The sequence below is a fragment of the Tympanuchus pallidicinctus genome, unplaced genomic scaffold, assembly GCF_026119805.1.
Source record: "Tympanuchus pallidicinctus isolate F22 unplaced genomic scaffold, pur_lepc_1.0 scaffold20, whole genome shotgun sequence".
NCBI classification, from domain to species: Eukaryota; Metazoa; Chordata; class Aves; order Galliformes; family Phasianidae; genus Tympanuchus; species Tympanuchus pallidicinctus.
Window position 1 is genome coordinate 12,969,942 of NW_026294722.1, and position 16,142 is coordinate 12,986,083.

Sequence of the window (16,142 nt, forward strand, 5' to 3'; positions counted from 1 at the left end):
TCTTCAGGAGGAATTATCTTTAAAAATCTGCTACGGAAAACCCATCTCCTACAGTGACAGCTACGAGTTTGTGCTCCTGAAATGGTTAAGCACTCTTAAAGTTTTCCTTCTCCACAAAATAATTCCCACTATCTATCTCAAAACTTCACACTAGCCTCCTGCTGCTGCTTCCCCCATGATCCCCGAGACATTTTCCTTACAAGCAGCCAAACAACCATTGAAAATCAGAATGTCTATTTATTTAACCAAATCCGTCACAATCTCAAACCCCATGCTTCTCCTTCTACCTAACAATATGACTTCCTGTTCAGGAAATGAATGCAGATTTTCAGGCAATCCTCCCTGAATTTGTGGCCTGAGGATTTTTTTGCCCCAAGAAAACCAAAAGGCTACCAGAGCTCTCCAGGGCCTTCCTCACTCCCAGGCTCCTGCTAGTCCTACAAGTGCTCCTATGAGAAGCAATGACTTCAAAGGCTGAGAGCTGGGAAGAGAAGGCAGAGTGGGGATCTGGTCAATGCTTAGCAATATCCATAAGGTGGGGGGCAACCAATGGAGCCAGGCTCTGCTCAGTGGTGCTCAGGGACAGGACAAGGGAGGACAATTAACAATATTACGGCCTGGTTCCTCTCCACTCTGTGCAGCCCAGGCAAGCCCAAAGGCTGGACGCTACAGACTGAACGATTTTGAGTTTCCTTCCCACCACCACAATTCCAGGACTCACAAACCACACGCATTCTTAACCTTTGCTGCCTGCTCGCCACCGTGGTTCTTCCAGTTATATTCAACAGGGACAAGCACCCATCTGTTTTGGAAGAGGAGCTTAAAACACTGCAGGCTATAAGAAGGCAGCCCTGCCTCAGCCCTCACACCTGCCCCAGCGTGCACTCCACAGCCCCAAGGAAGTCGTCGTCGCTGAGCTCAGCAGACTTGTTGTCGATGTCGTACACAGCGAACTTCAGCTTCTGCACCTTCTCAAAGTAATAGTCGACGAGCAGCTTCTTGGAGAATTCCGGGTCTTGGCAGTTCTTAATCCTTTCCGTGCGATCTAACTGCGTGGACGCAGGGACAAATTCAAGAAGAGCTTGGATAAAGGCCGAGGGAGAGGGCAGGGAAGGGGCAGGGAAGGGGCAGGGAAGGGGCAGGGAAGGGGCAGGGAAGGGGCAGGGAAGGGGCAGGGAAGGGGCAGGGAAGCCCCGAGCGGCCTCACCTCAGCCCAGCGGCCTCCCACGTCCAGCAGCAGGACGCACAGCGGGTCCGACTTGGAGCCGACGTCGCGGTCGAGGAGGCGGCGGCAGATCACGGACAGCTGCACCCGGCTCACGCACTGCGCCATCTGCGGGAGAAGCGCGGCAAGGGGTCACGGCCCGGCCGGCCCCGCAGCACCGCGCGGCTCGGCGCAGGGCGGATCCCGGCTTTCCGTGCCCGCTCCGCCCGGTGCCGCCGGGCTCTGCGCCTCGCGGCCGCGGCCCCTAACGCGAGCCCGGCCCGTTCCTCCCGCCCGGCCCGAGCCCCGACAAGATGGAGGCCGTCCGGCCGTCCGGAGCGGGTCCGTCCCCGCTGCCGGCTGCGGCCCGGAAAGGGCCGGGGAAGCACCGCTCTGAGCGCCCCGCGCGCCTCTCCAAGGGCCTGGCGCTCGCTATTCGGAAAACAACGGCGGCTTTCGGCCGCCGCACGCAGCGCTGGCGGCTCCTTCCTCCCTGCCCCGCGCCGCGGCTCCGACCGAGGAATGGCCGCAGGTCTCTAACCGGACCCAAGCTAGGAGATGAGCGTTGAAATGAAGGACCGGGCAGCTTGAAAGTTCTAAGCAGTGCTTTAACATTTATTTCCTAGAGAAGCTACTTCACTGCTATTAGGAAAACCAGGAGAGTCGTTCAGTCGCTCTGGTGCCAACTCTCCGTGGCTTTCTCGTGCTCGCTGGGTGTAAATATCAGCAATCTGAATGGAGAGATGAACTTCTACGGGGCAATGTTTAACCCCACTCACAGCTCCCACCCGCAGTCTCCCTGGACAGATGTCACCCACGTCACTTAATGCACTACAGATGCTGTCGCGATGGCAGCAGGACAAAAACAGCGTGCAGAAAGAATTAGCGGAGCTTTAGACAAAGAGGATCGCGGTTCGGCTTTCTAAGGTCGTCATCATCTGCTTTAACCCACCATCCTCACAGAGGCTCGCCCGCACACTGAACAGCTGCTCAAATGACTGGTGAAAGCCCCTGGCTTCCACTTCAGCTGCACCCAAGCTCAGGTAAGATTTACTAAAAAGATGCCATCATTATCTTTAATAAGTACTGTATGTTTTCCTAAAATTGCAAGCATCACAAGTATGAGTTTTTCCTTTACCTACATGTATCATTCCACCAGACCACCTTATTTAGCTGGCAGCACCACATCTGTGCAGCCTGCAGGTCTACAAGCAGCTCTACACATGCACACAAAACAAAGACCAGCTCAGCCAGCCTTGACTCTTGGGCCAACATTTCTGCCTATTTTCTCTGTTAGAGCAGATTTCTGCACCAACAGGAGACACCTTCCTGTCCTGGTGCAGCATAACAAACCAGGAGACAAGTTTAAAACCCTAAAGAAACGTCTCCCACTATAGTTCCAACATTGCCAAACAACAGCGGTTCTTTTCTGGCAGGAAACATTACTATAGGTCTTTATTTGCACATGGAATGAGTCCCTAATTGTTCATGTTACAGAGACTAATAAGGACAGCTGAAAGTTTGCAGTAGAAACTGTTAATCGACATAATGAAGCCAAGGTAAAGCGAAGCAACAGACCTGAAGCCAGATCACCTCTCACCTGCTACCTCTTCTCCAGATCAGTGGCAATGAAACCATGAAATCACTGTTTCAAAGACTTGTCTTTCAATAGCTAACTCACAGAAGCCAGTCTCATGCTACTGTTCAAGATGTGGTAATAGCATGAAGGTTTCCCTTGCAACACAGCACAGCTGGATTGTTTCTAAAAGAAGCCACAGAAAACAACCCTTCTGTTATGTCTTCCTTCTCTGGAGATTGCAGGACAGCAGGTAATGCACCTCATGGGAAGGGTGGATCCTTAACAGTCAGATAAAATATTCACGCTTCATCTGAAAACGCCGCTTGGAACCTCAGGCAGCATTTGTTGATGTGTTGCTGCCTACAGATATCCTTCAGGAGCTCACACTAGGCCTCCTCACTTCACAGCTTTTCAAGTACACTGTATGGTGTTCTCCAGTTTCAATGCATTCCTTTAGTAAGTACAACAGAAAAATCAGGACCATGAATGAGTCTACACAGCTCAGCAGCAAGAGCAAGGAGTAGGTGGTTGCTTCAGAGAACCCACTTCAGTCAAGCCTGGAGATCTGCTCGGCCTCCATCTAGGTGAACACTTTTAACCCATTTATCCTGCTCACTGTTAGTGGAGTGCAAATCTCCAGACCTGCCTGCACCGAAAAGCTTTTACAAAAAAAAAGAAATCAGAGCCTTAACATATTAATTCCCAAACACACACAACAGTACTGAATGGGAAAAGAAACTGTGGAACTCCTTAGTGCTTAGTGGTTGGAAATACCAGCCCCCAGCTTCAGCTGCTGGTTACTTTTAAATGGGAGTTAATGGTAACTAGTGGATCAAATACCCTTTTTCCTATTAAAAGACTTTTTTTTTTTTTAATTTACTTTCATTCCATTAGTAATTATCTCTATTCATAAAACAAACTGAATTGTTTATATGAAACACATCTGTTGATTTTAATCTCCACCCCTCTTCCATACAGGCTCTGTTCACCCCGAGCACTGGAGCCATCCTGAAATCTGTGCAGACTCCCACAGCCATCACCTGTGCTTAACACATCTTGTACAGCCTCCCATCCTTTAAGGAAAAGAAAGTCTGCAATACTTTCTCTCAAGTCTCTACACCCTGCACTTCTGCACACCATCACCTCCTGTGACAAGCACCCAGCTGGCATTTACCAGCTGACTTCCAAGGTAAGCACTGCCCTGCCAGTATGGTTCTAAGAAACATGGACTAAGGAGAACTGCTTTATCTCTTAGCAATGCAGCATAGCAGATACTGACATAGATTCCAGTCATCACTATGCTCGATGAGACAGATCTGATCCCAGGCTAATTAGCGTAATTAAACTGAAAGAACTTAGGGTTTGTTTTTGTGTTATTAACAGCGCTGCTTTTTTTCCTCTATGTGCACTCAAGGAACAGTACACAATCCCATTTACCTTGCAGATTTCAAGTCAACATTGCAAAAACAATTTTCATGTTGCTTCACTGAGTTTTCACAGAGCACAGGTATGTTTATATATCCACCCATACACACATATTTAGCTTTTACAATTCCATTAATTCACCTTTACTGTGACAGAACGTTGTTTACATTTGTTGCAAAACCCAAAGTTGTCTGTTTTTCAACAGTTACAGAAATTCTGAAACTCACTGATTTCTTATTTTCCCTGGGTGACTGACATCTATTATTTAAAACTGTTCACAGAAGATGAAGTGTATTTCCAAAATGAAAACAGCAGCAAAAGCAAAGTGCTTTCCTCACAGGTATGAAAAACACATTCAACTTAGAAAGCATTTATTAGAGAATGATCCTTAACAGCTTGCAACAACCATTTACCGAAGTCCCTCTGACTTACTTGCCACTAGGAGATTAAGATACAGCATGCTCTGGGAGTCACAAAACTATTATAGCTGCAGATACTCAGTTTGCCAAACAGAAATAAAACCCAAAGATATATTCAACTTCTATTTAGAATACATAAAACAGAGCTATTGGTGCACCACAGCTAAGCAGGTTCAGGATAAAGGCAACATAAGCAAGCCACCAGGTCAGTGCAGCTGTTAGAAGTAGCCTGTACAACGACAGCAGATGTTACGTTACCCAACTGAGAGCCACAGTTTGTACTGACAACAGCTGCACACGTTCAGTCCAACGCTCTCACAGCTCAGGGATCTCGCTGTTCAGAGGCACTGCTTGTGAAGTTTCATCTTGAGCTGATTTCTGCATATGCTGAAGGAAGAGCTCCAGCACTCAGCTTCAGGTCTGTCAGGCACCTACGCTTTGGCCTTTGCTTAGGATTGCACATAATGTAACTTCACATTTTGAGGAAAAATACATCGCTTGTGTTACTCTTAGGAACTTGAGAGCAGGACACAATGCACACAAGTCTACATTAGATCCCACCCATGTACTCCAGTGATGCTCCAGACAAGTCTTTCACTGCTCAACCAGAAGTCATTCCAGTTACTCAAGTAAAATGCAGACTGGCTCTAGACTCAAAGAAACATGCCTTAAGAACTGCTCACATAACCAAACAGAGGTCCAGCTTAAAAATGCCAAAATGATTTTGTCTTGCTGTGCATACCACCTCTTCAATGCAAAGATGGTCATGTACTCCAAGAGCTGTATAGTACACACAGAAATACACTTTTCATTTCATAGTTCCAGAGCTGTCCTACACTGAATTGAAGCACATCAATAAATAAGTTGGAAGATTTCAGCACGGTAATAAACACTGGAACCAAGACAAAAAAAATCCTACTTTATAGGAAAATCACATAGTAAATGCATGTCACGCATGCAGAAGGATCATTCCTTATCTGCTTCTTTTTCTATGTCTTTCAGAACTTCCAACACTCTGCACATTACTACAGAAAAGCCCACTTTTCACAGAGTAAAAAGCATTCAATATAAGCAAAATCAACTCCATAGATAAGTAATAGTAACATACATACTCTTCCCTAACCATCTCTCTAATAATTCTACTTGCTTAAGAGTATGCTTATGACCACAGCATAAGAGGAAATCAAAAGTGAAATAAGAAACCAAAGCCTACCTATGTTTGAAGAAAGCCTCACAAAAAGAGCGCTGCCCAAATTCATGGCTTTAGAGGGACTCACATTTCCCCAAAATGTCACACTGGTGTTTGAAGCACAAACTCCCCTGTACTTATCCTCCTGCTGTCATGTGGGAGAGCCAGACATGGCATCTTTTGGAGAGAAATGCCAATACTGACACAGAATCCAGTCACGGGTCAGCTTGGTTTTAACTGCTCCACATAGGAAATAATATATAGATTGCTCCAAAAGTAATGTCTCCTATTTATTTCTATGGAAACTACAGATATAAAGAACACAATAACACTATTTGATAAAACAAATTATCAGCTAAAAAACAGTACTTCTGAACACCATTAGCTATGCATTTTCGCCAGCAATGAACAAGAGCCTGCATGCCGCGCTCATAAAAATCTGCGCAGCTGTCTGGAACACAGCTTGTCTTTCAGCAGTGGCAACAGCCATGTGAAACACACCACCCATTGCCTCACTCTGCTCACAGTTTGGTCTCCATAAACTTCCAGCACGCACTGACAAACATCAACGGGCGCAATATTTTCCAGATGGAAGAGCTCAATTCCTTTGCTCCTCACGCATTCCCATGTCAGACACCGTTCTGTCAGACTGCCCCTCTGCTGCCATCTGTCATACAGCAACAGAATGGAGTGGAATACTGGTGGGAAGGTTCAACCTCTACTGCCAACCCACCAACATCTGCCTCTCACATTGTGGGCCATCATCATAAAATAGGAGGCATTACTTTCAGCGCAGACCCCATAGAAGCAAGGATCCAGGATAAGACAACCTGCAGTTTATTACCAGTTAGTATCACTAATAAGTCCTCATCAACTACATCCTTCTGCACACCACACTTACATTACATCAGTGTACACCAAATATGGCACATCTATTGAAGATATCACTTATAACTTCAGGTTGAAGTACCAACACACGCTCACAAACAGCTACATTCAATGAAGTTATTTGGTACTGGGCTGGCTGTAGCTTCTGCTTTCCATTCTGCTCACAAACACAACACATGCCAGCAATACTACCAGCACTACGTACCAGCAACAGCATCTTCCATCACTTAGGCTCTGTACTTCCCAGCAGCGCAATACACCCAGCATTTGTAACAAATTCCCAGTTAACAAATCTGACATTTCCCAAACTAACGTAGCCTCCCTGTCTGCTGCTTGGTTTAATCCCATGTTATGCAGATATCACCTTAATTTCTTCAAAAAATTTTTGTTCTCCTCACATTATCTGTGTGCCCAGACCGTCAGAAGTAGCGTTTCTCAGTTCACCTTTACTAGTTCACCTTTCATAAGGCAGCCTGTAACGTTTCAGGTTTCTGTATTATGAAGCAAACACCGGTGCGGAGGTAGTCTCAGCTCTACTTTCTAAATGTATTAAAATAAAAATCCTAATCCCATCTTATTTCCTGAGCCCTGTGAGGCCCTAGCAGAAACCATAAAGCCAGATTTGTATCAGTAGAAGCACTAAAAAAACGCATCTTCATTTCAAAACGAGATGGAGATACTCCCACTAGCAAGATCACAGCCCAGGATGATTACCAGCAAATCCAGCCCCCCTGCAGCACATCGGGTCCCCAGGGGCCCCAGAGCAGAGCACAGACCTCTGTGGAGAACAAAACCGATTACCATCTTCCACCATTTCATTACCCAGAGGGCTGGAGGTGTGACAGGTAGGACTAGTGCTAGGAACTTCCACAGGCGGGTAATAGATACCTGTTCTTTATACTGTGTTTCAAGTTACCTGCCATCATGTATTTTGATGGACTGATTTCATTCTTGTTAATAAGCTATTATTACAAATTTGATGCAGGACTCCAAACAAATGCTATTCACCAAACAAAACATTAAAAACAGCTTTCTAGCCAAGGTGCTCTGGTCGCTTGATGCCATACTGATGGGCTACCTAACAGCTGAAGGGCTGGGAAGAGCACCCAGAAGGACAGGCACACAGTGGAAAGCAGATGGGTCTCACAGAACCACGGGATCCCCTCCTGTTTTGGAAGGAACCCACACGAATCCCTGAGTTCAACACGTGGCTCTGCACAGCAGCACCCCGACCCAAACCCTCCGGCTGAGCTCGGTGTCCCAGCGCCCCCTGAGCCCCAGCAGCTCCGGCCGTGCCGCTGCCTGGCAGCCTGTGCCGCGCCCACCGCCCTCTGGGGGCGGCCTCCCCCTGACCCCAGCCGCCCCTCCCCCGACAGCTCCGTGCCGCTCCTCAGGCCCTGTCGCCGTCACACAGAGCAGAGCTCAGCGCTGCCCTCTGCTCCCTGTGAGGAGCTGCAGTCGCCACGAGGGCTGCCTTCAGCCTGCTCTGGGCCCAGCAAACCCTGTGGCAACTTCAGCCACCCCCCCACACATCTCGCCTTCCAGACCCCCCTCCATCCACTGCACTCTTCAGGCCGTGCTGCCACAGAGGTGACCCAGCAATGACCAGGGCAGGTTGGCAGCTGGGCATGCAGTGAATTCTTTCTGAGCTCTGAATTTGAGCCCAAGCCATAGAAGAACACACTTATTGATGGCTCTGTGACTGCAGACTCTGACTATTGAATGCACGTGGAAACTATGCTCTACTCCTACTTACTGAGCTGGCTCCAAGAGAGTCCTGAAGCTCCAGTATCACCACCAGTTTTATGTTTTGTATCTACTGACCCACACTGCAGTGGTGTTGTGGCAAGGTGACCCTGAGACATGCCCAGGAATAAAGTGAAAATGGGCAGCTCCTGTTGGTGGTAACACAAACAGCAAGCTTAGGACATTCTAAAAGGTCCGTTCAGTCATAACTAAAAGCTCAGAAGAAAGGCCTCTGTCCTCATCTGTATATTCTCCTTATTTCTGATGAGGTAAACTGATCGACTGATTGGAACATTAGCTTGAACCTCATAGCAGTGCTACTTATTACAAAGTAACACCTCAAAGTAAAGCCTGCCACAAAGGCAGGAGCTACTTTTCCAAGTTCTCCACAGAAAAATCACTTGGAGGCTCCATAACACCTAAAAGCAGAATATCAAACAGTCTTTCCTTTAAAAACTAATCTGGAGCAAATTAGGGCTTTCAAGTCAATCACTGACTTGGCTTAAGGTAGAACAATAACTGCAACTGGAATTGCTCAATAACTTCTCCCACCAACTAAGATTCTTTCAATACTTTCCCTTAAACCTTTATTCAGTTCCTTTTCTTTTTTTCTTTTTTTTGCCCATGAGTCACAAAAATGACTGAAATGTTCAAAAGAACACACTTACCAGCTCAACCACACTGACCTCTGTAATAATCCAACACATCACCGCACATCGCAGAGCATCTTTTGCCCTTCTCAAGTAAGGGTTCACTCCTCCCCTCAGAGTTCTCAGCTATTCCCACGTCAGGCACAAATACATAAAGATTTTATCCTAGGCCCCAATCCACGATTCAGTTGGTTATGGCTCAGTCCTCCACTTCTGAGTCGGAACGCCTCAAGCAAAGATGCAAGACGCCACCGCACTCCTCCTCTACGATTCATGGACACCACAACCCGGGCTGCAAGCACTGCAGCAAACCTCTTCTTACGCACACCCAGCAATTCTGGGATCACCCCTTGGTGTCATTTTGCCCCCTTAACAACTTGTACCCTTCCCAAAAGTCATGTCTAAAACATCCCATTCTTCTTCTAGAGCCTTTGGGATTGCACCCACTCCCCTGACAGCAGCCATGTTACACAGCCAACTTAATGCCCTAAGCCAGTGATGTGCATCTTTCTAGAATAGCACACACAACAGAAAGAGCTCGGCACCAAAATTCAGCTTTAAAAAGAAACAAGTCAGCAGTACATCTTACCAAAAAGCTTTGCTGCTTTACTGAATGGATTCACACAACTTAAGAATTTTAGTGAAAGCAGTGGCCACCACTTGGTGAAAAGTGAACCATGTTTCTTGCTTTTATTAGACTGAAAATTTATGAGCAGAAAAGCTGAGATATCCCAGAGGAACTCTGGATGGTTTATCCTGGGTTATCACTGTGTAGTAATGATTCCAGGGCAAGTTTCGACCTGATAACGAGTAAGGACACAAAGCAGAAGGTATCTATCACGTTGTCTCTTTATTCTTTATGGACTTCAATCTTAAATCCAGCTCCTATTGAAATACGATCTACAAACAGATCCTGCACCACTGCTCCTGCAAGGCTCAGAAGAAAACCGATTTCTTACATTTATTTTCTTAGATTTTCTTAATCATTGCCACTTTAGATTGTCTTGTGCCAATGCTGTTTTTCATCATTTTCTTTGTTCATTTGAGTAGGTTCTTTTCAAGAACAAGATTCACAACCCCAGCACCCTTTTGTCACTTGATCATTACCATCTGCAGTGCTACATCTTCATTTCTCCATCCTAATTTGTTGCAGAATAACGATGCTTCAGAAAAGAAAAACCTCCAAAGAGCCATCACCACAAGAGCCTGATATCAAAGAACTAAGGAAAGGATGTGGTAACGGAATTCCCTTTTTTTCTCTTCTCCATTCAGACAAATGACAGAAGGCTGAATAAGGAGAAGTGCCAGGAAAGCACGAGGCATTTACCTTCCATCCCTTTTCTGTCCTCCAGATCCAGTGCCTCCTGTCAGCCTACACTCCCAGAAGCATTAAGTCAGCCAGTACAGCTGCAAATGCAAGCTGCTCCACTTATCTCAGCGCTACTGGTTCAAAACAAACATACATTCTCCCACCGTTTAGAAGACAGATTCCACAACTGCAATCAGAACTCCAGGTGCTTCTCCTGACTGCTCCCATATAGCACTGATTTTCAACTTCTTCCCTAAAAACCTGTTGTCTCTGAATTTGCTACAAAAGGGGTTCCCACATCCTCCAGAAAACATTCAGGCCTCTGCAAAGTAAGATCCTAAGAAGCACTTAATAGCCATACTAGTAAGCCTTGGATTCTCTCATACACATCTTTATTTTCTCAAAGTTGAATAGCTAAAATAATGTTTTTAATAAGTGTGGAGGGAGTGGTAAGTATTTGCAGCAACACCGCTATTATTTGATGATAACAATAAAGTAAATCTACCACCTGTAAAAGCATGAGTTGAATTACATTCTCCTTGTAGCCAGCAAGGAGTTACCACCATTAGGTGGAACGTGGAAAACAAGTCACAAACTGCAGCTCCTCTGGGCACCAGAGATGAAATGGCAGAACGTCCACGCCAGGCAAGAGGTCAGGACAAAACATCAGAAGGTTCGGCAAGCTAATTTTGTTCACAGATTCTCTATCATCAGAGCTTTTATCTGCACCTAATGCAGTAACAGAAGGATTTGAAGAAGGATCACAAAATGATAAACCTGCATGGTTTTTTTTTTGGTTTTTTTTTTAACATGCAGTGACCCTGGACTTTAAAAGCCTGTGCGCTTTAAAAGCATTCCAAACAACAATTCTTCCACCCTTTCAAGACTAAACAAGGGAGAATGGAATGTTACACACTTCTACCACCTCATGGTGGGATGTACAGAACTTGGTTACGGGTATCACTCTCACCTTCCACCTTCCAGTGTGCAGTAACAACTATATGACACAATGGTCACATTCAGCCAGGCTGCTGCACAAAGCCACCTTGTATGTCACAGAGATGCACTATGGGAGGACTACTACTAGGATTTTTATTACATGATTGTTTAAAAAAAAAAAAAAAAAACACAAAAATTAAACTATTTTTGGTATCAGGAAACTTACTCATTGCTGCCTGAAATTTGCTTTTTTTTTTTTTTAATGCATAAAAAACAACAAATTTTAACACAAGAAGCTTAATGCTAAAGCACAAGCTGTTGAGCACATAAAAAACTTGTCGCATCCTTCTTCCTGCTGCCAGGATAATTAAGAGTAGCTAAATACTAACTTATTCAAAGCAGCAGCATGATATTTCCTTGCACTGCAAGGAAGAAATGCTATTTGGATTAGCAGCTAAACAAAAATATGGTGTCAGATACCCAGAAGTCTGGATCAGAGTCTGGATGAAAATCATCCTCTGCAGTACATCGTTACGGTGGGATGTGCTTTCTCAGATATGCTTATCTTCTCTTTGAGGTGCCACAGAAGCATACAGTGTGCCCAGAATTCTCTCATGTTCACACAGGCAGCACTCAGAAGTGAAGAGCACATACAGTTGTCTCTGAGTATCTTTGAGCAGAACTGACCACCAGAAATAATTCTGATTGAAAACCTAAGAAAATGCAACAGTTTGTGAAGTACTCAAGTTTGACTGTCCCTGTTACTCAGGGACAAACTTGCTGTTACTCAGCAGCAAACCATTTACATTACATACTTCACATTCTACCGTTAAAACCTTAAGTTTCAGGTTTGCTTAGCAGTTTAACCAGCTGCTCACTGTTCAGCTCACTACAGACGTTTCTGAAGCACAAATAATTTTCATTAGACTTTAAGACATCACTTGGTGTTTTTTCTAAAGCCAAGGTGAAAATTTTGCCACAGCTTAACCCTAATAACATTTCACTAATGTGAAAGCTAACACTTCATTAACCTGAAACGCTGACACATCACCACCCTGCACGCACTTACCTGGCCTCTCAAAAGCACTGAGGTCCACAGATAAATAACTATGTGCTGTGACACCTGTACTCATACAGGACTTGACCCATAGACACAAGTCTCTGCAGCAACGCTGTAACACAGCAGGGGAATCCAGGACAGGTCAATTACTAATACTGAATTCCACCTCCCCTCCACCCTGTAGAGCAGGGGCTTCCCTGCCTTCAGTCAAGGAACTGCTAGTGCCTGATTTTACTTCCATCAGCTCTTTGCTTTTGCAGCTGGTTGCATTTAGCTTTCCTCAAGAGCACAGGGTTTATACGTATTGTTCTCCTATTAGAGACATTTGGCTAACAACGAAACAGCATAAGAAACCAGCATTTAATTTTGAGTTGAGCTTCCTGTTCAAACAAGTAAGGAATTTTCACATTCCACATCCGTTGTCCTGTCAAAACAAGCAGCCACACTTTGGTTATCCTGCTGAAAACAACAGCTTTGAAAAAGCTGACTTCATGAAGCACATTCTGGCAGATGTCACCACAGCAGCTTGAAATCACAGTAATAGCAGCTCTGTGAGTTTTATTAGAAAACAACACGCAAAATTAAGTACAAGAAATTTCTGAAGTATGTTAGGTTCTGTCTATTCTGCCATTTTCCCTTAGTCCACCCTGATTCCCAAGCAACTAGAAAGCATTTCTAAGTTTTATGTTATCACACTGGGCAATGCTATATCCACATAATTGCATACAGTGAGAGATGATGAAATGATATTCATTGTTTGGACCCACGAAACAGCCAGCTGGAAGCTCTGCCTCGTTTCAGATGGTCAGAAGTAAGAGTGGTATCATTCTATGGATTCTTTACGATGCTGTAACTACAGCAGGAACATTTCAAAAGGTCACCAGCCCTCAAAAAGCAGCAACATGTCCAAAAAGTCAAACTAAGCCAACCAAGGGAGTTTCAGGCATGATCAGATCCTGTTCTCCTGTGCAAACCTGCTAAGTCCTAATTTTCCATCTTGAAATTCACAGGGAAGCTGTACTCCCCACTCACGTATGGGAAAGGTAAGGGACATGCACCTTAGACTCTAATGAAGCAGTAACAAAACTTAGGTCAGAATTTGTCTGCTCGCTTCTGCCCTAAGCTGCCACGCTATGTACCCACACATGAAAACAGAAGAATGACAACAAAGGAACAAAGGAAGCTTAACAGAAGCGAGCGTCCGAGGGCGAAGAGTCCCATCTAAACCATCCATCACCTGCGAACCGCCACCGGTGTTCGGGCTGGAGCTATGGAAAAGAAACACATCCAGGCTACTCATTTTTTCCATTTGATATTTATACCCACAAGCGAGAAGCTTCCAAGTCAGGACAGCGGCAAGTGCTTCAAGCACAAACAACACCCAAACACATTCCCATGTAGGAACAAAACTCTGAGAAAATTACATTCATCTATACAGAAAACAAGCTGGAGCGTACCTACCTGATCATAAAAGTTAAAGAGCAGGGAGCTCAGTACGCCGCCGCAAGCCTTAGTCAAATACATACCACCAATTGATTCTCTTTCTGTGGGAAAGCCAAATCTTTCACCAACAATCACGTTCTCACCGCTGAAAACCAATATGAAAAGCTCCCCTGAGGTCACTGTTCCTTCAGAAGCATTTATCAGTTTCACTTCCTCTTCCCCGGGGAGGAAGAGCCATTTAACTATACACAACTACTGTGGTTTTCCCAAAGCCATGCAAGCCATACACCCACAGAACAGCTGGCAGCATCAGCAAACCTGCAATGGGGCAAAGACAAGCATTTTTTCAGCAATGCTGCTTCCAAGCCCGAGGCACAGTTTCTCAAAAACCTCTCACAAAAACAGAATTTAAGTTAACTATTTCCTATTATACCAGTCCAGTTTCAGAACTGCTTCCTCCCAACAATTACCTTACCAAAGTTAGAAGTTGACCTCTTGTGCGCACTGGTCTTTGTATGCAATCCTCTGGTTCAGGGTTTAACCCGTATATCTGAATAATCATCCAGAAATATCTGCTCTCAATGAGTGGTCTGCAGTCCAAACAGTGGCTTTAAGAGGTTCAGAACATCAAGCCGTTCCCTTTTTGTAACTGGAAGGCCAACACGGCTCAGAAGCGCATAGATCTCAACACGAAGTGAGGCCCAGCAGCACTCACTGCTGCTCTTGGCTTTGGAACCACCACATGAACAGACTGAGGAAGATCACTGATGTTGTGATTTACAGTCAGCACAGCACGCGTGTCTGAGTAAACGGGAAGAAATACGTAATTACATTCTCTAGGCTCTGCAGTCTTCATGGCACCAACACGCCTCAGAGAGAAACACTTCCACGCAGGCAACAACTTTGTTAAGGTCAGCCTGACCAGCTTAGCAGAATTGCGCAGCAGGGACATCCTTTCCAAAGCAGACCCTCAGCACCAACTGAAGCAAACCAAGCCTTTGTTTTTGCATCAATCTTTCTTTCCACTCACAACAAATTCAGAGCAGATATTCAAGTAGAATATTAAACGCTATGAAATGAACATTTCTGAAAGTACCTCCCCCTTTTCTTACAACCTACAAAGCCTGAAGTTTCTAAGTCCACGTTGAAAATGTGGCAATAACATTAACACCACTTCTTTGTTGACAAATCTTTGGCAGTGGTATCGCGGAGTTCAGCTGTGTTTAAAAAATACAACCGTAACATCTGTGTAACTGCTGGAAAAGTTGGTAACCTCAATGTTACACTGTCATCTGGCTGTCAAAATTCATACACGTGGGTCACAACTTAATTGCTGAATAATTTTTCTCATGAAAGAGATGATCTCTGTTAAACGACCACAGTTTCTGACATGGTACGTATGTGACACTATAGCACTTTTACAAGCAGTGCTTAGATACCAGCACTTAAAGGAACTGCTGAGAATGCCAGCGTAGCCACTTAGGTAACACAGGTTAAGTACCTCCTTTCCTTAACATGAAGGTGCAGCAGCAGTTTCAGTGACTGCGCGTTCCAACCAGGCTGAGGCCGTCAGCTCCTGGCGCTCCAGGCATCGAAGTCACATCAGCTGCGGATTTACGTAGCGCCCACCAGCTGATCCTCTCTACTGCTATCCCCACTAGCAAACAGCCTGGAAGTGTACGAGAGTGCAGTTACATACCTTGCACAGTGGAGACAGGACCTCAGAGGTCCAACCCTCTATTTAAGGCTGTTTCTTTTGCAGATGTTTACACATATGAAAAATTTCGTCACATCGGGTTCCATGATCTGTTAAAAGCAGAGCATCCTCCACAGTTTAACACCGTGTTCCTTTTAAGGCTGCTTCTACCATGAAAGTAAGCTGTTATAGCAAACTTCTGATATTTGAAAGTGACACTCAATAGCCAGATTTCTCTGTATGTGTTTTAAAAGATCAGTTGTAACTGTTTGGGCAACAGCTATGTTGTTCATACTGCATACTGAAATCATATGCATGCTAGGACATCCTATTCTCCCCAAGAGCCTACATAATTCCTAATTTACACTAAAAAAAAAAAAAAAAAGCACCAGCTACTTGGGAAAGGAAGAGCCTGCTCCTCGCCCCAACTCCTTCATTTCAGCATTCCATCGTGCCTGTGTTGCCAACCAATGGATTTTCGTACTCACTTACTTTGTGGTTTGTTTAAGACAAGCATTTAAACATCTTCAGACCATAGAGAAAATCAAGAATTGGAAGATGATTTCCAAAATAAACCTGCTCTTTTAGAAAGCCC

General features: G+C 45.0%; 1 protein-coding gene across 6 annotated transcripts in view; it reads right to left on the reverse strand.

The window, feature by feature from the left end:
* Positions 1 to 16,142, reverse strand: part of CPNE1 (copine 1) — a 41,839-nt gene that overhangs the window by 13,909 nt on the left and 11,788 nt on the right. For all 6 annotated transcript variants that reach the window (XM_052683427.1, XM_052683430.1, XM_052683429.1 and 3 more), the window contains 2 exons: positions 1,208 to 1,333; positions 870 to 1,049 (listed from right to left, as the gene is read on the reverse strand). In XM_052683427.1, coding sequence (XP_052539387.1) covers positions 870 to 1,049; positions 1,208 to 1,333 — 306 coding nt within the window. The remainder of the gene's footprint in view (positions 1 to 869; positions 1,050 to 1,207; positions 1,334 to 16,142) is intronic.